Source organism: Cricetulus griseus, chromosome 4 (genome assembly GCF_003668045.3).
Source record: "Cricetulus griseus strain 17A/GY chromosome 4, alternate assembly CriGri-PICRH-1.0, whole genome shotgun sequence".
Classification (NCBI taxonomy): Eukaryota; Metazoa; Chordata; class Mammalia; order Rodentia; family Cricetidae; genus Cricetulus; species Cricetulus griseus.
The window spans coordinates 78,994,520-79,021,498 of NC_048597.1; the positions used below are offsets into that span (position 1 = coordinate 78,994,520).

Below are 26,979 nucleotides of genomic sequence, written 5' to 3' on the forward strand. Positions count from 1 at the left end.
CTGGGCAGAGTGCACTGCTGTAGTCATAGCACTCCATGGAGACAGGAGGATCAAGTCATCTTCTGCCACATAGTTCAAGGCCAACCTGGCCTATGGGACACCTGTCATAAAAGGGAACAAGGAAGGAAGGAAGGAAGGAAGGAAGGAAGGAAGGAAGGAAGGAAGGAGGGAAGGGAAGAAAGGATTAAAGATTGGCTTAGTTGGGTGAACTGGGGTGCCCTTGGGCAAGTATCTTTCCCCCAGAACCTCTATTTGCCCATCTGTGGAATGGGCACACTGCCTACTGTGAAGGGAATTACAGGAACTGTGAGAGGAGTATTAGGAGTATTCTTGTGGGTGTCTGGTACATAGACAGTGCAACATCCCCCTCCCCACATCACTCTCCCCACCTTGTTCTAATGCTCCAGGGACAGTGACCTGGGCATGCATGCTGAGTCTGGTCTAGAGAGAGGGTAATGTCACCATACTTGTGTGCCACCATGGGAGACCATCAGTCAGCTGGCAGGGTGTCTGTCCTGGGATCAGGTCAAATTCTTGGGCTGCCTGGAGAAGGGGCTGGTCTGGAAGCCTGGAGGTTCTGGAGCAGTTTCTCTGGGATGGGGTCTGGAGTGCAGGGGATTTGAAAAGACAATCGCAGTTTACCCTGAATTAGTTTGAAGAGCTTTTCAAAGGTTCTAGGACTGTTGGGGCCTGGGTGGGATGGAGAGGAGACCGAAGGTAGTGGTGCCAAGTCAGCCAGGCCATCTCCGAGGGTTCTAATGGGTGCTTTGTAAAAGAAAAGTTGTGGGTCAGAGACAGAATCAAACTTGACTCAACCATTTGTGTGTGTTTGAAGGCATTTTAAAACCAGAACACATGGCTTAAGGAGTTCTGATTACCCTCGGGGGAGCTCATGCTGCTTTATGTGTGTGCACATTTATCAAGCCCTTTGTTTTTGGTGTGTGTGTGTGTGTGTGTGTGTGTGTGTGAGAGAGAGAGAGAGAGAGAGAGAGAGAGAGAGAGAGAGAGAGAGAGAGAGAGAGAGAGACTGCTGTCTGGTATCTATGAGATGCACATGTGGGCATGGCTGTGTCATGGTATATATAGAGAGAGATCAGAGGATAATCTTGAAGTGGTTTTTCCTTCCACCTTTATGTGGGTTCCAGGGAGCCAACTTAAGTCTCATAGCAAGTGTCCTTATCTGCTGAACCATCTCAATGGCCCAGGCCTGCCATCCCGTGTTCTCTGGGATGGAGACTCTGCCCTCTTCCAGGTCAGAACCAGAGTCCTTTGCCCACCCCAGGGCTCTGTCTTCACCTTCTGAATGTGGGAACTTTGCAGACTGATACTGTCCTGTGCTCCTTCCCCCTCCCCTGCCACGTATGCACACATGGGCAGCTGAGCCCACCCCAGCACGTGTTTCTGGGACAGGAAACGAGGGCCCTGCAGCTCTTCATGGGGATTTCAGGGTGGGTGGGGTAGGCATCTTTGAGGAAGTGGTACTTCAACTGAGATTTTAATCACCAGGCCCAAGCCTTTGGTGCATCAGAAAATCATGCCAAGGTTATGGACACAGTTTAGTTGGTAGAGTGCTTGCCTAGCGTACACAAAGCCCTGGGTTCCATCCCCATCACTGCATAAACTTGGCGTGGGGGGTGCAGACTTCTAATCCTAGCACTCTGGTGGTGGAGGCAGGAGGATCAAAAATTCAAGCTTGGGGGCTGGAGAGATGACTCAGAGGTTAAGAGCACTGACTGCTCTTCCAGAGGTCCTGAGTTCAATTCCCAGCAACCACATGGTGGCTCACAACCATCTGTTATGAGATCTGGTGCCCTCTTCTGGTGTGCAGATATACATGGAAGCAGAATGTTGTATACATAATAAATAAATAAATTCTTAAAAAAAAAATTGAAGCTTATCCTGGGCTACTTAGTATGGCATTTGAGGACATCCTGAACTAACTGAGACCCCGTAACAAAACAATACCATAAACAGAGTACTGTAGCTACATAAGAAGGGGACTGAACAGACACGATGATGTAGGCCTGTGAAGTGATCAGGAAGATGCCTGGGCCACACAGGAAGACCCTTCCTTAACAAACCAACTGTGGGATTTCATGACCTAGGGCTCAGCCAAGGAGGGGAAAGTGGCAGGAGACAGTCACATAGCAGTAAGCACGTGAAGAAAATACACATGGGCTCTGTGAACTCATAACATGCAAATGCTGCAGGAAGGCCTGGTGGGCGCACACATGGACTAGCTCAGCTCCAGTTGCTCAGCCCCTGGCACACTGCCTCCCTGGCAGAATCACGGACTTCACCCTTACTGTGAGTTATGCCTCTATTCCAGACACTGGGATGCTGGTTCAGGTGGCAGAGACCTGGCTGTCCAGCCCCAGGAGAGGCTGGCCTGTGTCTTGTTTTACTCCCACTCATTCTCCTCAATCCAGCACATTTGTGGGTCCTGCAGGGTGTGCAGAGGGAAGTCTGGGGTTTCTGAGACTGTTCACATGGAGGTAGTGTGGGATCCTGTGGCCAAGTCCTAGGAGCACAGCCATCCCCACTCTGACAGCTCCACCTGTGTGGGCACTAACAAAGTCAAAGAATGTGCCTTGAAGCTGGGTGCAATGGTATAGGCCTATGAATCCCAGCTAGGGAAACTGAGGCTGGAGGATGTCAAGTTCCAGGGTAGTTGGGGGTTCATAGTGAGACCTTGTCCAAGAAAGAAGAGGGGATGGGGAGGAGAGAGACTGAAAGACTATTGACTAGCTAAGAGCTATCCTCTACCCTACAGAGACAATAAGTAACCATTGTCCTCTAAAACTCAGGGAGATAGGGTCCCTGTAATACACAGTCAAGCAGGAGTATGTGCAAAGGCTAGGAGAGCTACACAGATTGGGGTTGCTGACCCTGGACTGGGCTGGGGGCTTCACAGAGAAGGGCACTGTTGCCAGAGAGTGAACATGCGGCATGTACTGTTGGCTGCCAGGCACATGAGTTTTGGCTGAGTTTTCCTATCTCAGCCTCCCATCTCACAATAGATGTGCTGTAGTGTGTGTGTGTGTGTGTGTGTGTGTGTGTGTGTGTGTGTGTGTGTGTGTGTGTGTGTGTTGTATGCTCACTATACCTGAGAGGCCAGAGGTTGTCATCATGTATTTGTTAGTGACTCTCTGTAGGTGGAGTTTTTCCATCCTAGCAGCCACTCCCAAATAACCACTCCAAGGCTTATATTAATTGTAAACACTCTGCCAATAGCTCAGGCTTATTACTAACTAGCTCTTATATTTTAACTTAACCCATATTCCTTATTTATGCTCTGCCACATGGCAGTACTTTTATTAGCATGGCACATTTATTTCCTACTCCCTCTGCATCTGCCAGCGACTCCTCTGACTCTGCCCTTCTTCATCCCAGCATTCTCAGTTTGGCTTTCCTGTTAACTGTATCCTGTCCAACTATTAGCCAGTCAGCTCGTTTGTTAAATCAATCACAGCAACATATATTCACACAGTGTAAAGGAATATTCCATAGCAGCTCTCCATCTTATTTTTTGAGTCAAGGTCTCTCACTGAACTTGGAACTCACCTATTTGTCTAGACTGGCTAGTTCTGAGCCACAGAGACTCCGTTGTCCACCTCCCTGGCACTGCCATTATAGATGTTGATGCCAGCTTCTGCAAGGATTCTGGGTATTGAACTCAGATTGAACAGCCCAGCCCTTTTCTTAAGGGCTTTTTTTAAGCATTGGTAAAATTTGTGATGAATGTATTTGGGTAGTGTGAGCCTGACTGTCTCAGGTCAGAAGGCAGCAGTTAGAGTCCTTGTCTAGCATATGCTAGGGAGGGTCTGGTGTGGCTCAGCGGTAAAGGATTAGCATAGAATTCCCCAGTGAGAAGCTAGGGTGTGGCTCAGTGGTAGAGCACCTGCCTGGAATCCCCCAGTGAGGGGCTGGGCTGTGGCTCAGGGGTAGAGTGCCTGCCTAATATGCATGCAGCTTTGGATTCAAATCACTCCATCACCACACACACACACACACACACACACACACACACACACACACTTCTCTAATCCCTTCTTGCCAACTATAAACACTCACTGGCTCAGCTAATGCTACCCTCATCAGAAGAGAGTAGGTCTTTCTGAGCTGGCTTCAAGGTGGTGCTAGGGCGTTACCTATCTACCATGTGGACAGAAGTAACTGGAGTGCTAAGCTGGGGGTTTATATACATTCCTTAAAATGTTCACTCAAGCATCCTTGACCCCCATAAGCCATTGACTCTCCCTGGCCAGTCTGAGTGTGGCTGGGTCTGATTCCCTTGTGCTTTTTTTGTTTTTGTTGTTGTTTTACATTTATTTGCTTCCCTTTGTGGACAGAGAGGTGAGTGTGCGGAGGTCAGAGGACAATGAACTGGTGGCAGTTCCCTCCTTCCACCTTGTGAGTCTCAGGTTTCAAACTCAGGTTCTCAGGTTTGGCGCCTTTTACCCACTGAGTCATAACATTTTAGTGGTGTGTGTGTGTGTGTGTGTGTGTGTGTGTGTGTGTGTGTGTGTGTGTGTGTGTGTGTTGCTAGTGACTGAACTTAGTGCTAAACACATTCTACCACTGAGCCACATCACTCTACCCTCCACATTGTTCTTTTTGTCAACAGGGTCTCCTTATGTAGCCCAGGCTGGCTTTGATCATCTCATGATCCTCCTGCCTCAGCGCCCCCCCCCCAGCCCCACACACCCAGGCTGGGATTATAAGAAGTGCCACCACATTTGGTTCCCTGTCCTGCTGCTCCCTGGAAGGAAGACTGTACCCAGTTCTCTGGTGTATGTCCTCTATGCTTCAGTACTCATGGGGAAAAGTTGTTGAGACCATAACTCAGCTACTTTAGAGGCCAGCAAAATGTTGCCCTTGCCTCTTGACATTTAAAACACAAGCCCATGGGCTTTCTGCCTCAGTCCATGGAGATGCCATGTGGAGACCCAGGGTCTCCAATAGATGTGATACTAGGAGAATGGAGCAAGTTAGAGGACGTGTAAAACTTAGGAAAAATCATGACTGGGCTGTGAATTCCAGGTACCAACTTTGTACAGGACCACTTAGTGAGGAAGGGAACGGATACTGAGGGACAGAAGGGTCCTCAGGTATATTGAATATTTGGGTGTGCATTGGTAGCCAGTCTCTGGCTAGGGTTTTTCCCACCAGTATTGTAGGTGGAATTCAGAGTCCCTCACTGGGGAATTCTAGGCAGGGGCTCTATCACTGAGCCACACCCCCAGCCCCTCACTGGAGGGGGATTCTAGGCAGGGACTCTACAACTGAGCCACACCCCAGTGCCTCACTGGGGCATTCTTGTCAGGGGCTCTCCCACTAGCCACACCCCCAGCTCCTCACCAGGGAATTCTAAGCAAAGGTTCTACCAATGACCTGTGCTCCCAGCTCTTATTTTTTATTATTTGGAGATAAGATTTTATTAAGTTGCCCAGACTGGCCTTGAACTCTTGATCCTCAACCCTCAGCCCCCTAAGTAGCTGATATTACAGATCTTCAGGCTTTTGGAGCTGTTTTTATTGCAGAGCAAACCATGCTGACTAATGAGCCATCAGGGATAAATCACAGGACCAAGGATGCGATTTACATAACGGTTAAACCAGTTTAGTGCATCCTGAGAAGCTCCAGCCAGCTTCTCCCCAAGCGATTATTCAGCGTTATTAATCTGCTTTATGGCCCGGTTTCCCCAAATGGGTAATTGCTCCTTCATAGTATTAAAATCTATTTAGAAACCTGGGTATCTGCAGAAGAGGAAGATGGCTTGACAGCTGTTGAAAAAATAATTTTTCCCCCTGATGCAGGCTCTCATTTAGTCTAGAGTCTCATTTAGTCATTTAGTCTCATTTAGCTTCAGACTCACTGCAGTCCTCCTGCCTCAGCCTCCCAAGTGCTGGGATTACAAGCATAGGCCTTTGTACCCAGCTGTGCACTCGTTTATTCCTTGTGCCTCTCCTTGCCAGTTTGTCTTTCCTGATTCTTCCCTTCTTTCAAAATGAAAATTTTCTATTGACTTTATTTATTTACATTTTATTTATTTCTTGTCTGGGGAGGGGATAGGTACCAGGATTAGGGTGTGGGTATCAGAGAACTACTTTGAGGAGTCATGGGGTTCTGGAAATCTAACTCAAATCTTTAGACTTTCTTGCAAGATTCTACCAACGTGGAGCCATCCCATCCATCTAGGATCTTTCTAGGCCTTGTGGGTCTGGGTGGCATCCTGTCTTGCTAAGATTGCAGAACTGTGGCTTAGTACTGGTTCTCAGGCTTGGGACTCTTTGAAATGTGGGTACAGGGAAACTAGAGGGGGTGGGGGGGGCAACCAGACCTAAGTCCCCTGTGGGACTGCCTGTGATTCTCAGGAGTAAGTTGTCTGTGCTGTAGGAGGTTTAAACCAAATAAAGGCTCTTTCAAATTTCTGGGTGCTGGCCGACAAGAGGCTCCTTTGTTTTGTTTGGGTTTTTAATCTGGGCTGGTGTAGAGGTCTCTAAACTGGAGTCCCCCACTGCTTTGTAAACTACTCTGGCTGCCAGCTGCTGTCTCCTCCCTCTAGAGAACCAGAGGCTTCCTTTGCCTTTGATCAGATCTTATCAATGGCTGCTGGAGTGAGCTGTCGGCCCTCAGGCCAAACAGACTGGGAAGAAAGGCGCTCCCTCAGGGGGAGGCTGGGTTAAACTAACCCTGACTCTTAAACTAGGTTACATTGGGGCAGGTCTGTAATCCCTGCACCAAGGAGGCTGAAGAATATCAAAGATTTAAGACCAGCCTGAGCTACATAGTAACTTTGAGACCAGCCAGTAATTCCATAGTAACTGTCTCATAACACAAAAAAGAGAAAGCAGCAAATGTTTAGAAGTCTTTGTTTCCTAGTAGGAGGAGTTAAGAAAGAGGTTACTGTTCTGAAATGTGTCAAGGGCTGCGGTTGACTGCTGACTTGGGACCACAGCTTTGTCACCCTAAACTTGATCCCTCTCAGAAAGAGGCAGCTGCTACTTCTCTGAGAGCCCGGGATCCACAGTTTGCCTGGCTCCTGTCTGTAAAGACCCCATATCAGACTTCAGGGTCTCTTTCAATGGGCCTTTGAGTTACGGATGGCTATTTAAGTTTTTTTAATTCCATTTGTTTATTGTGTGTATTTTTGTGCACACATTGGGGTGTGTGCAAATCAAGGCACATGTGTATAGGTCAGAGGACAATTTATGGGAGTTGGTTCTCTCCTTCCACCGTGTGGATCCTGGGGATAGAACTCAAGTCTTCAGCTTTGACAGCAGGAACCTTTCTGTACTCACCATTTGGATTTCAGAGAAACCAGTACTGCTGGGGGCCCTGCTATGTGTTCTTTGTGGTGTGGCAGATGCACCTGCACTGCTCCTGGAAGGAGGAAATGGAGGGGCTGAGGGCAGAGCCACTTCAAAGAAGTGTGGGAGGCACAGGTTCCAGGTCACTGTGCACAACAGGTCAAAGCCACTTTTAACAGACACTGGACCTTGGAGGATCCCCAATGTCCACACATGAGGTCACAGCAGGTCCACAGTTTAGGTTTCCTTTCTACATGTCAATGGTGTATACTAGTAGGACTGTTGCTCATGCTATTTCCTGGCTCCATGTAGCTCCTGGTTGGTTAGTTTGTTTTGATCATTCATTCATTCATTCATTCATTCATTCATTCATTCATTGTGTGTTGTGGGGGTAAAAGGGTGTGCACGAGTGGGCCAGAAGTGTGCCATGGCACCCATGTACATGACAGGAAAACTCTCAGGATTCTGTTCTCCCACCGTGTAGACTAGGGGATTGAACTCAGGTTGTCAGGCTTGGTAGCAAGCATCTTTCCCGCACCGAGTCATCTCACCAGCCCCCCCCCCCCCAACTCCATCTTATTTTGGGATCTGGTCTCAAACTCACAATATAGGCAAGGATAACCTTGAACTGATCATCCTGCCTCCACCTCCCAAATGCTGGCATTACCGGTGTGGGCACCATGCCCAGTTTGTACAGTGCAAGGGGATACATGCCCAGGGCTTGGTACCTGCCAGACCAGCACTTCACCAGCTGAGCTACATCCATCCACATCTGGGCCTTGAACTTACAGCCTCCTGCTTCGGACTCTTGAAGAGTTGAGTAGAGAGAATTATCAGCTCTCCTTGGAAACACCGGTGTAAGACTGCTTTCAAACTCCCCGTGTTTATCGTGCTCTTGAGAATGCCCTAATCTCTGCTTGCTATAGGTGTGCCGTCCATCTCCCTTTCTGGCCTCAAGGCCTGCTACCCTTTCACTTTGCTGATCTCTCAAGTTAGGGACTTCGCTCTGTTTATACTTCCAAGCACCTTCAGATCCATTGATGATTAAACCCTGTACAAACAGCTGGGGTAGGATTACCGACAGCCGCATGGGCGAGGCTGCTGCAGGTTTGAGAGTGCGGCATGTGGCTCCTTCCCGTCTGTTCTATTTATTTCCAGAGGATGAGAAATGTTATTTAGAGACAGGCTTCCAGGCACCTGCCTCTCATCCAGCACTCAGAAGGCTGAGGCAGGATGGCTGCAGATACAATGCAGCCTGTCTAGAGACTAAGACCCTGCCTCAGAAAACAAAAACTCAGCATTTTGCCTACCATGCCCAAAGCCCTGGGTCCCGTCCAGCATTGCATTAATACCAACACTCAGTCCTCTCCACCGTGTGTGTGTGAGTGTGTGTGTGTGTGTGTGTGTGTGTGTGTGTGTGTGTGTGTGTGTGTGCATGCCACAGAACCTCTCACTAAACCTGGAGCTTGCTGGACTACCTGGCCAGTGAGCCCCGAGGGATGATCCCCCCGTCTCTGCCTCCAGCACTGGGATCACAGGCACATACTGCCACATCTGGCTTTTGACTTGGATGCCGAGGACCCAAGCTCCAGTCCTAATGCTTGTGTGGTATGCGCTTGACCTGCTGTGCCATTACCCCCCCAACTGACGCCCACCCTAAGGACAGAGGAAAGGAACCATATACAGTTCATTATATAATTTTAAAGTAATGAAAACAAAGATTCTTGTTTGTTTTATTTTATATTTCACTGTATTTCTCTATAGTGTATGTGTACATGTGTGCATACATGTACATGTGATTATGTATGTGTGAGTGTATATGTCTGTGTGTTCATAGAGGCCAAAGAAGGACCTTGGGTGCCCTGCTCTATCATATTTATATTATATATAATATAAATGTTATATACTATATGATACTTTGTATGTGTATATATGTATGTGTTTATATATGTGGATATATATATATATATATATATAGAGAGAGAGAGAGAGAGAGAGAGAGAAAGAGAGAGAGAGAGAGGGTGTCATATTCCTTTGAGCCAGGGTCTCTCACTAGGCAGGTGGTCAGGAAGTCCAGGCATCCTCCTGTCTCTGCCTCCCACAGTGCTGGGGTTCCAGCCACATGTGAATGACCATGCCAGTGCTTTATGTGGGTGCATGAATCCAAATTCAGATCCTCCTGCTTACCTAGCAAGTGAGTCCTACCAAATGACCATTTCTCTAGCCCCTGTGGAGCTTTTAAGATACATTTATTTATTTTGTTGTATGTTTATGGGCTTAGTTATTGTTTTGGGAGACAGGGTTTCTCTATGTAGTCCTTGCTGTTCTGGAACTCACTCTATAGAATAGGCTGGACTTGAACTCAGAGATTTGCCTGCCTGTCCCTCCCAAGTGCTGGGATTAAAGGTGTGAGCCACCGTGCCCCCCACTTGATGTTGTGTGTTTATGTGATGGGAGTGTGTATACCATGATATGGATGGAGATTAGAACATAACTTTCTCCTTCCACTCTGTGGGACCTGTAAATCAAACCCAGTCATCAGGTTTGGCAGTAAGTGCCTTTACCCACTAGCCATCCCACTAGCCCTCCAGCCCCCTTTTCTGTTTTTTGAGACAAAGTCTCATTCGGTAGTCCAGGCTGCCCTGGAATTCACTATGTAGCCCAGGTTGGCCTCATATTTGCTTCAGTCTTCCTGTCTCAGCCTCCCAGTGCTGGGATTACAGGCATGTGTCATCACACCCAGTGAGAAATGTTCCTCATCTGTAGTTACTTCTGTTGTGTTATGCGCTGGCCCTTGGGTCCTTATGAAAAAAACTAAGACAGAAAAGAACCAGAATACAGAGCCAGGCACGGTGACACATGCCTGTCCCCTCAGTAGGAGATTGTGAGTTTGAAGCCATCCTGGGCTAGGCCAGCCCCACCCTGACCCCCACCCCATATACACACATATAGCTTTTAGAGACACCACCAAGGTCAGTTAGCTACCTAGAGAAGCAGAGCCACCTGCCTTCCTTCTGAAGCTTGCCCACCCTCTTTTAAATATATGTGTGTCTTTGTCTAGTCTGTATGTATGTCTGTGCACTATGTTCGTGCCTGGTGCCCATGGAGGCCAGAAGAGGGTGTAAGATCCCCCACAGCTGTAATTACAGGTTGTTGTGAGCCACCTGACGTAGGTACCAGCAGTACTTGGGTCCTCTCAAGAGCATTGAGCACTCCCACTGTTGAGACACCAGCCCTCTGCCCCCCCCCCCTTTTTGAGATTATTCTCTCACTAAAACCCAGGACTCACAGGTTCAGTTCAGCTGGCTAGCCAGCAAGTCCAGGGACCCTCAGGTCTGTCTCTCCAGTGCTAGTATGACAGGCATGAGCTGGCCTCTAGTTGTTTTTTTTTTACAGAAGTTGTGATGCTCTTGGGTCTTCATGCTCCTATGACTGACAGAAACGTCTCCTAGCAATGTGCTTTGGTTTTGAGAGGTGTTTTATTATTATTATTATTATTATTATTATTATTATTATTATTATTATTATTATTGTGGGGGGATCAGAGGGAAACTTTCTGGAGTTAGTTCTCTCCTCCCCTGTTGAGTTCCAGAATGGAACCCAGGTCATCAGGCTTGTAGAGCAGGCACTTTTACCCTCCAAGCCATCTTGAGGGCCCCATTTTGTTTTGAGAGGAGGCCACACCCTGGAGCCCTGGTTGGCCTAGTGTCTTTACAAGGTAGACCTTGTATATAGCAGCTGGAACACTTTTTGGGTACACCAGACATTCCCACAATTCTAAAGTCCTGTCTACAGTACAGGTTTGCTCACTTCATCCCGCTTGCCTTCCTCAGAGTCCCCATTCCTGCTTCCCTTCTCCCTGGAGAGCCAGCCATGGCCAGCTTCACACCTGCAGGAGGTGTGAATGGATGTGGAGATAGCCTTGGGGTGGGTGGGGCCAGACTGGGCATCAGCCCCAGGTCTGTAAGTGTGTGGTATTTAGTCTTGGTGTCAATTTAATGGATTTTAGAGACCCTGGAGGGCTCAGTCGGTAGAGAGCTTGCCTGGAATGCAGAGTCCCTTACCATGTGTAGTGGATCTGTGCCTGTCATCAAAGTACCTGGGAAGTGAAGGCAGGAGGATAGGGATTTCAAGGTCAGACCAGGCTGCATGAGACCCTGTCTGAAAAGAAAAACAAACAAACCAGAATCACCATGGAAACAGACCTGTCCACAAGGGTTAACTGAGACCCACCCTGGTGGGTGACATCATTCTACAGGCTTTGGGCTGAATGGGCACAGAGCTAAGTGGCAAAATTCAGCTCCCTCTGATGTCAGTCTGAGAGCACCTCTTAAGCCATGTCGTGGGGACGGTCCTGCCTAGGTCATTCAGGGTTTATCTACTCATAATCTTCAGTCTTAGGTCAGTCTTTTGTGTCATTGTCAGCTGTGGAAAGTTGTGTAGCCACCGTTTCTTTGACTACTTTTCATCCCTCATCTTCTGTCTGCTGAGGTCTGTGGTTGGTAAGTCCCAAGGCTATAGCACTTTCAGTTTCTTTATTCTGTTGTTGTACTGGCTTCGAACTCATTGCTTCCTTTTATTTCCTTTCTTCTATTTTAATGTTTATTTATTTCTTGGGCATAGACATGCCTCAGTGCACACATATGTGGAATCATGACAACTTGAGTGTATCGACTCTCTCCTTCCTTTAGGGATTCAGTTCAGGTCACCAGGCCCAGCCGAAGTGCCCTTAGGTGCTCAGGCATCTCACCAGCCTTTTTTGGGTTTTTTTTGGTGGTGTGGGAACCCAAGGCCTCTCCCATGCTAGGCAAGTACTCTTACCACCGAATCACACTCCCAGCTCTCTTCTGGGCTGTTCATTCTTGAAGTCATATTTCAAGTTACCATAATTTTTCATTATAAGATTTCCCTTCAGATCTTCTTTACAGCTTCTATTTTTTTTCACTGATATTTTAAAAAGTGTTTTAATTCTATGTGTATGAGTGTTGCACCCACATGTATGTCTATGTCTGGTACCCTTGGAGATCTCCTGAAACTAGGGTTACAGGCAGAGATCCACTATGCCTCTGCCTGAGTGCTGGGACTAAAGGCATACACCACCACCGCCAGGCAATACTGAACAGTCTAAAACTTCATAAATGGCCACACCTTCCCAACCTGCTGTTGTTTGGGAGGGGCTTGTTTGTTTACAGTCCTAAGAACTGAACACAGGACCCCCTACAGGCTGGGCAAGCTATTCTACTGTTGTGAGTTATACCCCTAGCATTCTTCCTACTTTTCATTTTGAGACAGGGCCTTGAACCTGCACTATAGCCAAGGCAGGCCTTGAACTTTCAGCCCTCATGTATCAGCTTTCTGAGTCATTGGGATAATAGGCATGTGCCCCAGGCTCAGCTTGGGCTGGACTGTGATGGGATAGGAGAGGTGGGCAGCCCTGCCCCATATGTCTGCAGCTGTGGTTGCATTGCTGGCTGCACTTCTACCCTTTGTGCACGCTGGTGCTTTTGGCCATTGCTGTAAAGTGTGTCTGAGTCTACTATGTGTGATTTGTTGTCACGTGAGTCGTCTTGAATGTCATTGCTGCCATAGCCCAATGCTGTCCAGTCCCAATGCTGGACAGCCTCACCAGCATCTGTCAAACTCCCCTGCTTGGCCCATGAGGAGGCATGGGCTCCCAGACACTTCCTGAACTGTTGACTGATGCACACCCTGGTTGTATTAAATGGCTTTAGGCCTAGTCTTAAACTTTCAGCTGTCATTAACCCTTAAGTGACACAATGAACTTTTCTTAAATATTCATCCACTGTTGGTGAAGGTGAAATTAGTACAACCATTGTGAAAATTAATTTGGAGACTTCTTAAAAAAAATGAGTGCCCAGCTATTTCACTTCTGGGCTCATACCCAGAGGATTGTATACCCAACCATAGAGACATTTGCAACTCCGTGTTTATGACTGCTCTGTTCATTGTAGCAAAGAACCCAAATCAACCTACTTGTCTGTCAACAGATGAATAGGTAATGAAATTTGGTGTTCACACACACACACACACACACACACACACACACACACACACACACACACAGGAATACTACTCCACTCTTAAAAAAAAAAAAAAAATGGAGTTAAGCCAGGTGGTAATGGCTCACGCCTTTAATCCCAGCACTCAGGAGGCAGAGGCAGGTGGATCTATGCATTCGAGGCCAGCCTGGTCTACAGAGCAAGTTCCAGGACAGCCAAGGTTACACAGAGAAACCCTGTCTCCAGACATGCAAAAAAAAAAAAAAAAAAAAAAAGAAAGAAAAGAAAAAGGTTAAAAACATTTGCAAGGAAATGGATGGACTTAGAATGTGTACTATTAAGCAAGATCACAAAATTTCAGAAAGAAAAATACTGCATGCTCTCTGACGTTTACCTTGTCTCATCAACATATTCACATATGTAAATTAATGTACACATGGGTGCTGTATAACATGAAAAGAGAACAAGAAAGGCTGAGTATAAGGGATGAGGAAGGACCAGATGGCAATGGACAGGAGTATGAAAGAGGGTGTAAAGCTAACTGCCTTTCTAGTTCTAATTCTGACATGGATTGTTTGGTTTAGGTGGTAGATAAGTGCATAAAATATATTTGTTTGTTTTGGAGATTAGACCTTTTATTCACATCCAACCTTTCTTGTGTACCTTGTAGCAAGGTGTGTAGGCTGTCTGTGGACTTTGCTGGTCATGCTTGAGGGTGTCTCTGGGATCCTGGGACTGAAGAAAGAAGAAATGGTTTACACTCTGAACTGCTCCTACTGTAACAGACCCTGAGACCTTAACACAACTGACGTCATGCTAGAGGCACCTCTGACCTTAGAAACCAGGGAGTAGGCTGTCAAAATGGGAGCAACAACCTAATCCATCAAAGACCTAGTCTGAGTTGCAGAATCCAGGGGAGTTCCTAAATGTACTAACTTTGCTTTTTGGCTTCCATAGTTTCATCTCTCACTGACTGTTCTTACTACCTGAAGAGTGTCAACCAGGATATGGTTTTTGTGCATAAAGGCAATGAATGGTAGACTCAAGGCTGCATGATTTGGGACATTTTCCCTTGCAGTCACCAGCCAGCAATACAGACTTTCTGTTTGGCTTTAAGAGTGTCTGGTGGGCCAGGCGTTGGTGGCGCACGCCTTTAATCCCAGCACTCGGGAGGCAGAGGCAGGCAGATCTCTGTGAGTTTGAGGCCATCCTGGTCTCCAAAGTGAGTGCCAGGATAGGCTCCAAAGCTACACAGAGAAACTCTGTCTCAAAAAACAAAAACAAAAACAAAAACAACAAAACAAACAAAAAAAAAAGAGTGTCTGGTGGGATTATCATACAACATTACTTGCTTGGTTCAACACTCCTGAACTGGGGACTGGAAGTTTGAGGGCCTGGCCTATTTTACCACTGTAACAGAAGCAAAGCCTACCTCGTGGTGGAACTATACTTGGGAGTTAATCAAGGGTAACCTTCAGCACTTTGTAGCAGAATGAGATGAAAGCTGAGAGTTGGGTTAAATATGGAAGCTTCATAGAGATTTAAGGTGTTTTTGTATCTTTGAGGAGCAGATGTCATCCTAACAAGGGCCAAGACTCCTGGTTTCATTTAACATACAAGAAACATTCCACAGCTCCCAACAGGTCACGAGTCACCTCAGCACTTGCTTTATAACATTTTTTAAAGTTTATATTTTTTTCTTTTTTTTTAATTTGAGTTAACAAACACGATTGAATTACATGACAATCCCAGTTCCTTTCTCCCTCCCCTCCTCCCGTACCACTCCCCATCCCCCAACCCCACCCTCCCACCCTGCATAAAATATATTTGATACTGAAAGTGTAAGATTTAATGTTAAGCACCACAGCTTTCATTCTGAATCCCTTCCTAACTGTACAGAAGTTAGTTGATTTGCATAGACCTTGGGTCTGGTTAATTTTGGTGTACAATGTTTTTATTTACTTCTAAGGTTTTTATAATAAAATGTATAAAGTTACAAAACATTGATTCTTAAAAGTTTACTTTTAATATTTGTTAGTGCTGTGGGTGTGAAGTCAGAGGACAACTTTGTGGAGTTGGTTCTCTCCTTCCCCCTTTGTGTGGTTCTGAAGCTCAAACTCAGGTCATCAGGCTAGCGGAGCAAGTGCCTTTAACTACCAAGCCATCTCTCTTAGGTTTTAATTATGTGAGTAATTCCAGCCTTGCATCCATAAAGACTCCCAGATGACAGTGGAAGAGTGTGTGTGCCTGGACCTGGGGTAGGGACAGTAGGGATGGGAGCAAGAACAGGCCCTTGGGCTGGTAGAGGACCAAGTTCAGAAGGCAAAAGGATATACCGTGTCCAGGGAAGGTGATGTCAGCCTTGGGGCTGGACAGGTGCCAGGAGAGATGGACCAGGGGATCTGCTAGGGACATGGCCAAAAGTGTATGGCACCAACAGATGTGAAGAAACACAGAGGAGACCTGGAGAGGGCAGGACTGCAGTTGTTTGGAGAGTAGTAGTTCACTGTCACACAGGACTTGCGAGTTTGTGTCTTCAGATAGGGTGTCATGTAGCCCAGGCTGGCCTTGAATTTGTTATGCTGCCAAAGGATGACTTTGAATGTCTGTCTGATTCCCTCCACCTCCCAAGTGCTGTGGTCACAGGCGTATGGACAGCTTTTCATTGGCTTTTATGTGAACATTTGCTCTCTGTGACTCCGTTTCCCTCTGTTGTAAGTCAGAATGTAATGGATGCTAGTTGCTGCCTCCCTGCAAGCCAAAGCCCAGAATGCCCACTGCCTTCTCTTTTCACTGAAGGGAGAAATTAAAAGGATCTTGGGGACTGGGAAGGTGGCTCAGTGATGAAGAGTACTTGCTATGCAAGCTTGAGGGTCTGTGTTAGAATCCCCAGCACCCAGCTTTGGAAAAGCTTGGCTTGGCTGCACGTGCCTGTACCCCAGCCATGTGGGGAGTGGAAACAGGATTGCTGATTGCCAGCATAGTTCCAGGTTCAATGAGAGACCCTGTCTCCAGGGAATAAGATGGTGAGTGATGGAGCAGAACTCCCATTATCCCCTTCTTGTCTCCTCTTGGACACATGTACACACATACATGGACCATGGTAGTCTCAGCTCCCCAAGAACTGCAGGTGCTGCCTCTGCTGGAGTGCAATGAACGGATGAGATTTGTTTCCACAAAATGAAACTCATTTCCTTATTGTCAATGGACCTCTGCCAACAGGGTGATGCTGTTGCTTTCTTTGCTTCCTGGCCCCAACTTCTTCCATGATGGTGGACTCAGCCAACTGCCCCTACCGATGCCAGCTAGGACTGGGTGGGGCTGTAGGTAGAGACTGGGAGCTGCCTGCAGCAGCCAGCCCTGTCCCACCCACCTGGGTCCCAGCTCTTAGGCTGGGCTGGGCCAAGTCTAGTCTCTGGGCAGTTTGTTGGGCTTGGCTGTCCTTTCCATATTAGGAAGACAAGCCTGTCTGGCCCTTGGCTACAGAGAGGATGCTCCCTGGGTGCACTGAGTTGGGCTCTGCTTTGTTTGGACCCATGGAGCTGCTGTTTTTAAATTGCAAAGCCTTCTTGCTCTTTAGACGGGACACAGGGAGAGCAGGAGTCTCCAGCAAAAAGCTGTGTCTGCCCTATGATGCTGAGGTAAGAGCTGAAGCCATCACGTGGCTTGCTTCCAGGAAACGTTTCTCTCATTCCAGACTGACAGGCTCTGCCACCAGTCGCCCTCTGGGCTGCTTGTATGAAGATGCCTGGCCCTTTCCGGGAGGCTCTTCCTGGCTTGGCATTCAGCTCCCGAATGGGTTTCCTGAGCCAAGTTGGAAAAATTGGTCCTGGGCCTGTGGAAGTTGCCAGCATGAAGAGATTGAGTAGAGAGCCTGTTTCTGTTCTAGCTCCTCCATCCAAGGTTTCAGTTATGCTTCGTTCTCGTCCCTTCTTCGGTGGCCTGGCTTTACAAGAGTGGCTTTTTCTGCAATATTCTGAAATATATGTTTACCTAGGAAATACAGCCAAGGGATTCAGAGAGCTAGAATGTTTAGGGTATTAACAAGTTTAAAGTGCTCAGTATGTGTGTATGTGTGTGTGTGGTGTGTATTCACAGCTGATACTATATTCAAATAGCAAATACTAGTTTTGCTTTTATAGTACTAGAGATTGAACTCAAGGCTTCACACATGCTAAACAAGCTCTCTCCCACATTGTCAATCTCTCTCTCGAATACACACATGCAAACATGCACGCATGTACACGGACACACGCTTACTTTCTATCTTTTGTTTTGAGATAGGATCTGGAGGGCTCTGTGGCCATCTGTAGTTCTTTGAGCCCTCCTGAGCCCTGGGTTTGAGTCCTAGGTTTGCATGGAGAGAAGCTGCCCACAATGAACCTGGGGGACCAGCTTCTCCTGCCTGCCAAATGTTCCTGATTTACCAACTAAGTGAGTCTATTAAACATGTCTGTATTCATTCTGGGTTAGCCTGGGTTTGTGTGTGTCAGGGTTGACTTAGATTTATGTGTATGAAGCCAGGCATGGTTGCACGTACCTTTGATCTCAGCACTAGGGAGTCAGAGGCAGGCAAGTCTCTGGGAGATTGAGGCCAGCCTATTGCAGTGAGTTCCTGGACAGCCAAGGCTGCATAGGCTAATTCTACATATTTGCATATGAGTGTTTTGCCTGTATGTATGGTTTTGTTGTTGTTGTTGTTGTTGTTTTTCCAAGGGTCTTGTCAGGTCCCCTGGAACTGGAACTACAGACAGTTGTGAGCTGCCATGTAGGTGCTGGAATTGAACCCAGGTCCTCTGGAAGAGCAGTCAGTGCTCTTAACCTCCTGAGCCATCTCTCCAGCCCCCTCCTATTTGTATGCATTACATATGTGCCTACTACTCTTGGAGGGAGGTCAGAATAGGGCAGATCCCCACTGCATTTGGGTTGCAGAGGTTGTGAACCACAATGCTAGAGCCAGTAATCAAACCCAGGTCCTCTGAAAAAGCAACAAATGCTCTTGATCCAGCCCCAGTCTCTGTGGTTTAGGTCCCAGAAGGCATCAGGTGTAGCCAGTGTGCCTTTTCCATGTTGTCATGGCTGACTGCCCCTTAGTTAGGTATCTACAGTGCTGGGTTTAGAGCCCAGGGCTTCATACATGCTAGACAGCATGCTTCCAGCTAAGTGACTTCCTTGGCCCTCGCTTTGAATTTTCGTAGCTATTTTGAGCTAAGATCTCAAGCCTAAGCTGGCCTCAAACTCATGACAATCCTGCCTCCACTTTTTGAGTGCTAGGATTGCAGTAGGCATAGACCACCATGCCAGGCTTTCACCTGTGTACCTTGGCTCATCTTTCGGTGTTGTGGCAAAAACAATTGCCGTTTGTGTGCAGGTGTATCTGCATAAGTGTGAAGGCTGCACATGCGTGTGTACATGTATAGAGACTAAGTGTTTGAGACAGGGTCTTTTATTGGGACCTGGGCTGGCCAAGTTGGCCTCTCATCTCCACCTACCCAGTGCTGGGATTGCAGGAACATGCTTTGTGAGTTCTGGAGGATCTGAATTCAGGTTTTCAAGCTTGCCTAACAAGTACTACCCACCGAGCTGCCTTCCAGCCTCAGCTGAGAGAAGAAATTTCACAGGAAATACATTAGAAATTGTGAGAATTCTTTGCGGGGCCTTGGTAGGTGAGCACTGCTATGTAGCCATAGGTTGGGGATTTGACTCAGTTGGTGGGATGCTTACCTAGTATGCCCAAAGCTCTGGGTTCCAATCCCAGTGTTCATAAGCTGTGTATAGAGGTGTACATTCAAAATCCCAGCACTCAAGAAGGTGGAGGCAGGAGGATTAGGCATCCAAGTCATCCAGAGCTGCATAGAGTTCAAGGCCAACTTAGGTTTCATGAGGTCCTGTCTCCAAAAAAAAAAAAAAAAAAAAAAAAATCCACTTCCTGATTCAGCTGTGGTTATCTGTGGCATAGACACAAGACAAGGCCTCTACGCCGCTGACCTCCTGGGCAGGGCACTGTAGTGGAGTGACGGTGGAATAAAGGGAATGGAGGGACTTCTTGTGTCATCATGGTCACCATGTCCAGCCCCTTGCAGAGTTTCTGGCCCTCTTCATGAAGCTTAGGCCCTGGAAGACTCCCTACTTCCTTAAACTGTCCCCACGCAGAACTGGGCCAGGCCAGTACTTCACTGGGTCAAAAAACACACAGACTCTGACAGCTCTTATTACCAAGCATGTGGTAGCATTTCCCCTTCCAGAGTCATTTGTTCCTTATAGGAAATGGCCTTTAGAAGACAGACTGTAGCAGTGGAGGCCACCAGGAGGCCCACATTGCAAGCCGTTGCCATGTTCCTCCCTGTGATTTTCATTTCATGAGAATAATTGAAATGAATGTTCAGTGATGGAGACTTAGGCTCATATTTGTAGCAAGAGGACCTATAGCAACAGAAAGGTCCTGGGAGGGGCCTTGGGTTTCTCAACGTATTTAACCAGGTTGGTGTGGTGGGTGGGTGGGTGTGTCTGTCTGTCTGTCTGTCTGTCTGTCTGTCTGTCTGTCTGTCTGTCTAAGTGCTGGCCTAAATGAACTTTATATAGCTGAGGATGACCTTGAACTTCTTATCCTTCTGCTTTTACCTCAGTGCTGGGATTCCCAGCATGCACCACACACCCCATTTATGTTGGTGAGGGGACCCAGGGCTCCAGCTTTTTCAAACAAGGTTTGCCTGACATCAGATCCTGCCTGTCAACGGCTGCCTGATCATTGATCCTCCTATTTTATTTCATCAGCCTATGGCAAATAGTTCTTGTATTCATTGGTGGGTCAAGAACTTGAGAGCACTTCTGTGTTAGTCTTGTTATCTTTCACATTTACAGGTACTTTGTAAGATGCTTGTTGTGGTTAACCTAACTGCTGGAAGGTGTCAGGCATCCTTTAACATGGCATGGTGACATCACTGTAGAAAATGGAGAGAGCCACCTCTCTCCCACAGGGGTGTCTAAACTTAGAGTTCTTTGAACCACTTTGTATGGTATTGATTTTTTTAGTAATATGTGTTTGTTTAGTGTGTGTGTGTCTGTGCCTGTGTCACAGAGGTCACAAAGAGGTCAGAGAACAGCCTCTGAGAATGGGTTTTCTCCCTCCACAAATGGGTTCCAGGAATCAAACTCAGGTCATCAGGCTTGGCAGCAAGCACCTTTACATACTAAGCCATCTCAGTGTCCCCTTTGTTGGTTTTTGTTTGTTTGTTTGCTTATTTCATTTATTTGGTTTTGGTTTTTGAGACAGGGTCTCATGCAGCTGAGGCTGATCTTGAACCTTTGATCTCCCTGCCTCCACCTCCCAAGTGCTGGGATTACAGGTGTGCAACACTAGTCCTGGTCCAGTTTGAAGAAAAATCTGGTGTCCTGAAAATCCACCAAATAAGGTGGATCTTGGTCTAGTTCCAGAGGCTTCATCTGTCCCTTACTGATCTATTGTTACCTGGACAGGTTTATGCTCTAAGGTTACTTTAGAAAATTCATGTGTCAATTACTACATTTTCCCCTATTTAAGAAGAAAATTTAAGGTCATGCATGGCAGTACACACCTGTAATCCCAGCACTTGAGGCAGAGGCTGCCAGGTCTCTGAGTTCCAGGACAGCCTGGTCTTGACAGAGAAAACTTGTCTCAAAAACTAAAGGGAGGACAATGTAGAGGTGGGAGAAATGGCTCAATAAACAGCACTGGCTGCTCTTCCAGAGAACCTGGGTTCAATTCCCAGCACCAATATGGCAGCTCACAACCAGTTATAATTCTGGTTGCAGGGGATCTGATTCCCTCTTCCAGCCTCCAGAGGCACCAGACACACTATTAGTGTCCAGACATGTGCAAAATACCCATAAACATAAGATTTATAAAAGCAACAAAATAAAAAGAAAAATTTAATTTTGTTTTGTTTTTTGAGAGAGTCTTGTGTAGCCCCACCTAACCTTGAATTCTCTCTGCAGTTCAAGTTAGCCCAGAACTCACTATGTAGCGCTGATCCTCCTGCCTCAGCTTCCTGAGCACTGAGATACAGACTGGAATGCGCTACTCCCTCCTGCTGCAAAATCCGCCCTCTCTGGGGTGTTCACACTGAAGAGTGGGGTGCTCAGGCCCTTGCTCCTGTGGGTGGATGGTGAACATAACTCCCCTCCAAGTCTGTAACATCCCTCATCGAATTCGGTGGTCTCACTGTCGGCAACATCTCAGGCCAGGAGTCTGTTTTCATAGTGGGACATTCTCCCTAGTGCTTGTGCGGTGTCCCCTGCAGGTCCCACCTCCCCTAGCTCACAGTCCCTTCCAGAAAGTCAAGTCCTGCCTTTGCTGGGATGGAGGAGTGGAAATGGGGAGCGTCTGTGTAGCAGAGAGATGTGTTAATTTTTTTTTTAAACTTTGCCAGAAGCTTTTTCATGTACTTCCTTGTCTCTGTGACCAAGAGGAAGTTAACTGTCTCAAGTCGGTAAGAGCTTGGTATTCCATCCTTACTTTTTGGCAGCTTGGCAGCTCCCCTGAATGGGTTGGGGTGGGGGTAGGTTACTGAATTCCTCCTTTAAAGATCGAGTAGCCAGACTTGGGCTGAAGCAAAGTGACTTCAGATAAACATCAGAAAAAGAAACTAAGACTATAGCTAAGACCCCTGGATCTAAGTGGGGATGTAGCAGAGAAGGGTGTGATGGAAGACTCTGAGTGTCCTGGGGAGGCAGCTCTGCCAAGCCAAGGAGCTGGCAGGCACTTTGTTGTCACCAGTTCCTGGGGACAGGGCAGCTGCCTTGGGTTGAATTTTGGAAGAGTGAGTCAGGAGCTGTTCCAGCAGGCAACCTGAAGATGCTTATTGCCCAGTGTATTTCTTTGGGTTGCCGTCGAGTGGTGTGTGGTGACACAAAGGACTTCAGTTAGCGATGGTAAGATCTTTAGTAAAACAGCCTTTTCTCCCCTCCCTTCTGGTGCTGCAGATCAAATGTTTCTAACATGGGGATACATGATCCTCATCACCATGAATGGAAGGGAGGGGAAGAAGCCTGTTTTATGAAAAGTCTCAGTCAACATGCACGAATTCATCTTGGGCTTTGTTTTGTTTGGCAGTACTGGAGATAGAATCTGGAACCTCCGTGGTATGGGGGACTTGAGGCAGGGGCTCTACCATTCAGCTGTGTCTCCAGCTCTTAGAATCTTGACTGTTGGGGTTGGAGAAATGACTCAGGAGTTAGAGCACATACTCTTCAAGAGGATCATAGTTTAATTCCCAGTACTCAATCAGGCAGCTCACAATCTCCTGTAACTCTAGCTCCAGGGGATCTGAGCCTCTTCTGGGATCCATACATAAACAAAGCCTTTTTTAAAAGGACCATGGTTTCAGCTGGCAGGCCCTTTGGAGATGGTTGTTGCTCAGTTCCTCAGCTCAGTTGATGCAGAGGGAGGAAGAAGAGAGTCTGGAAAGGCTGCTGCTCATGTTCTTGAGTGGGTCCCCATCTGCACAGCAAACCCCAGGCCAGCACTTTTCTATCACTTGTGATTCAGGGTGATGAGCAGAGGGAAGGAAGGCCTAGGAAGCCCTTCAGCTCAAGCTCAGCCATACCCAGGTCCATAGACCTACTCTTTTCACACCCAAACCACGTACTTGAGGGTCCCTGTCTGCTGTAACCACAGGAGTGGGTCACAGCCACAGCCTCTGGTTGCCATGATGGTTCTAAGGTGACAGGTTCTCATTTTGATGTTGGGCTCCTTGGACCCTCCCAGCAGAGTGAGATGTAGCATGTTGTCTTCCTGTTCCCTGTGGGTAGAGAGAGAGGAAGAAATGCATAGCAAAAGAACCAGAGGAAATTTGTTGCCATGACAACTTTCCTGTTAACATGGGTTGACCAGGTGTATCACATGGATGCACACATGTACCATGTTTGTTCAGTGCAGGTGTTCTCTATCTCTCTCTCTCCTTCTCCCAAGACAGAGGTTCTCTGCCTAACCATGGTTGTCCTGGAACTCACTCTGTAGACAGGGTGGCCTCAAACTCACAGAGATCCACCTGCCTCTGTCTTCCACCACTGCCCAGCAAGTTTAGGCATTTTAAGTTACTCTTAGCCAGTCCAGCTGACACACCAGCAGCCCCGAGCCAGGCTCTGTCCTTAGGTGCCCAGTTTGGCATCATCAGACATGTACTAGATGTCTTGCAAAAGCTTACAGGCATGCAGAACTGATAGTGTACAGATGTGAGTAGACATCTTAGGAAATGACTGATGGACTTTCCAAAGCCCAGATGCTGATGGAGGAGCTGGGATAGACGGCTTGATGGGTAAGGTGCTCGCCACATACGCAGAAGGACCTCAGTTTGATCCTCAGAACACATAAAAACCAGGTGTTGTGGCATATGTTTATAATCCCAGTTCTAGGGAGCTAGAGTCAAGAGGATCCCTCTGGCTCACTGGCAGCCAGCTTTGGCAAAGAAGCAAGCCTTAGATCCCTCCAACAAGGTGGTGTCTGCCCACCCCATGCATGTGCACTCAAGTGCCCCCTTCGTGAGCTCACACAAACCAAATTCCTGACAATAAAAGAACTGTTACTAAGCTGTAAGATGTCAAATAGAGTAGACGTGAATTGGGTTTGTTTCGAGAACAGGTTTTATTGTGTACCCCAAGCTGTCCTGAACTCTGTGGCTTATGTTGGCCTCGAATTCTTTTTTTCTTTTCTTCTTTTTTTTCCAAGTTGTATCCATTTATTTTGTATGTATGTGAGCACAGAGCTGGGCAGACCGTGAGCCTGCCAACCAGCTCGTCTAGCTGAAACAGCAAGCTCCAGGTTCAGTGAGAGTGACTGAGAAAGATTTTAACATGAACCTCTGGCCGCCACATGCCCACACACTTGCATACACACAAATTGGAAATAAGATGTGCTCAGCAAATAATGCCCATTTCCTAGAGATAGGGGAAGTTGCTCACCTTGTCTGAGCACGTGGTGTGGTCTTTGCTGTGGGTGGGGCCTCTCTAGCTGTTCCAGGGTCAGATTAGTTTGTCTGTCACTCAGTAGACATGCCTGGTCTAGGCTTGTAAGCCTTAAATTTAGTGAGAAGCCAGTTAGAGAATACACATACTCTCCTTCCCTCCCTTTCTCCCTCCCTCTCTCCTTCCCATTCTCCCTCTCTCTCTTCCCTCTCTCTCCCTCGCTCCCTTACCCTTGGCTAAATGTCATTGGAGCTAAATGGCTAAATGGCTAAATGTCTACCTTTATATGGTGGATTTGTTTATACCTTGAAGGACTCTCTTTTAAAATCTCTGCATAAGCTGGACATGGTGATGCAGGCCTGTCATCCCAGCACTCAGGAAACAGGGACAGGAAGATCTCAAGTTCCAGGCCAGTGTGGCCCACACTGTGAGTGAGAGTGAGTGAGTGAGTGAGTGAGTGAGTGAGTGAGCGAGCGAGTGAAGTCAGCTTTCAAATAGGGCACGGTCCATTTAACTATTTTTGCTGGATGAATGAATGAATGAATGAATGAATGAATGAATGAATGAGATCTGTGCATAAATGGGCAGGATCCATTCAGCTATTTGCCCCTGAGAGTCAGGAACCACACTCATTGTTACTGTTTCTGTCCTGGTACGTAGAGGCTCCACAGGTTCATCCTCCTGGCACCTGTCTGGGGATATTTATATCCTTTGTTCACAAGCAGAGTATAGCCCAAGCCAGAGTAAGCTGGTTTGTGTTCCCAGAGATAACAAGCTTAAGGCTCATGCTGCTCCTGCCTTGTGGATGGTGGGACCTCGGCTCCTGTACCCACTGACCTTGTACTTGACCAGCCACTGTCCTTCCTTTGCAGATGCACCTTCCGGTTCCCCAGCACAGCCATCAAGATCCAGTTCACGTCCCTGTACCATAAGGAGGAGGCCCCAGCATCCCCCCTGCGGCCACTCTACCCTCAGATCTCTCCACTGAAGATTCATATTCCGGAGCCGGACCTCCGGAGCCTCGTCAGCCCCATCCCTTCCCCGACCGGCACCATCAGGTGAGCAGCCTCTGAGTGTACCAGGGGCCTCGAGATGGAACTAGACTTTGGGAAGTGCTCCTGCAAGGGAGAGGCACCCTCAAATCACCCCAAGTCTAGGTTCTAGATTTATGAGTTGGGGTCTCCTAAAGCAAGTAGGAGAATGGGTGTGTGGCCCAGTCCTGTAACCCCAGCACTCCAAAGGCTGAGGCAGGAGGATCTCCAGTGCACAGCCAGCCATGGCTCCATGAACATTCAGGGTCATCATGGCCACTTAGTGAGAGAGACCTTGTCTCAAGAGCATACAGATTGGGATGTAGCTCAGCTGCTAGGGTGTGCAGGTCCTGAGTTCAGTCCCCAGTACATCATAAACTGGGCATTGCGGTATATGCTGATGATCCTGGGTAGGGGTTTAAGGAGTTCGTGGTCATCTTCTACTTTATAGCAAGTTCAAGGCCAGCCTGGTTTACGTAAGACCCTGTCTCAAAATGGAGAGGGGAGCGGGACCCGGATTCTGACAGTGTTTTTCAGTGAAGCAGATTTGCCTCTTACTGTCTCTCGTGTTCATTATGCTTCGAAAAGTGCTGTGCCACCATCCGGTGCTGAGGCCATGGTGCCGCTGAGCCCTGTGGCTTCCACTTTTGTTCACAGTACAGGTCAGCCCTGTAGAGATGGCAGATCATGGCTGGTGCTCTGGTGACTGTGGCATAGGTGTGGCACACTCCTTGGGGACAGGATTTTGGGGACCCATAAAACCCTGAGAACTCGTCTCCAGCATAGCCAGGGTTGTGCTGTCCCTGAGCCCTGGCCATGGGTCACTGCTGTGGACAACCTCCCTGGGTCCCCAGAGTTATAGCTTCTACTTTTCTGGAGTTAATGCTGTCTCTTTTTTAAAAAACTTTTTTCCCTAGTGCTAGGACTCAAACCCAGACTTTTGTACGTGGGTGTCTTAGTTACTGTTCTATTGCTGTGAAGAGACACCAAGACCAAGGCAACATACAAAAGAAAGCGTTTAATTGAGGGCTAGTTTACAGTCTCAGAGGGTGAATCCATGGCTAACATGGTGGGAGACATGGCTCGCAGGCAGCATGACACAGGAGCTAGATCTGCAGGCAGGGCTGGATGGACGGAGATGGACTGGGCCCCACCCCCAGTGACACACCTCCTAACCTGCCCTAAACATTCTATCAACTGGGACCAAGCATTCAAACCCTTGAACCCACAGAAGCCGTTCTTACTCAAACCAGCACACTGGATAAGGGAAATTTAGGCAGCTGCCACTGGGCCACATCCCTACCCTTGGTTCATAGACATGGAAGCTTCCTGATGCTCAGGCTGGCTGGGAACTCTTGATCCTCCTACCTCGGTCACCAGCTGGGATCACAGGTGTGCACCGCCACACTTGGCTTGCACTTAAACCACCTTTTTAAGTTTATATAAAAGAGAGATTTTTGATTCTCAGTTCCAGAGGTTCATGGTCAGGGGGGGTCACGTCTGAGGATGTCCTTCCTACTGGTGGAAACCCAAGATGGTTACGAGTATTACCATAAGCATGAGCACACTGTGTGTGTGTGTGCGTGTGCATGCGTGTGCTTGTGTGTGGGGGTAGCCCTTGGTTTGCCTTTATGAACTTACTTTGTTTCCTACCATGCAATGTATACACATGGC

General features: G+C 47.6%; 1 protein-coding gene across 1 annotated transcript in view; it reads left to right on the plus strand.

Moving 5' to 3' along the window:
• The window catches only part of Foxk1 (forkhead box K1), a 67,295-nt gene that overhangs the window by 15,923 nt on the left and 24,393 nt on the right, over positions 1 to 26,979 (plus strand). Inside the window, exon 2 of the mRNA XM_027413539.1 lies at positions 25,147 to 25,332. Within this exon, the coding sequence (XP_027269340.1) occupies positions 25,147 to 25,332 (186 nt within the window). The remainder of the gene's footprint in view (positions 1 to 25,146; positions 25,333 to 26,979) is intronic.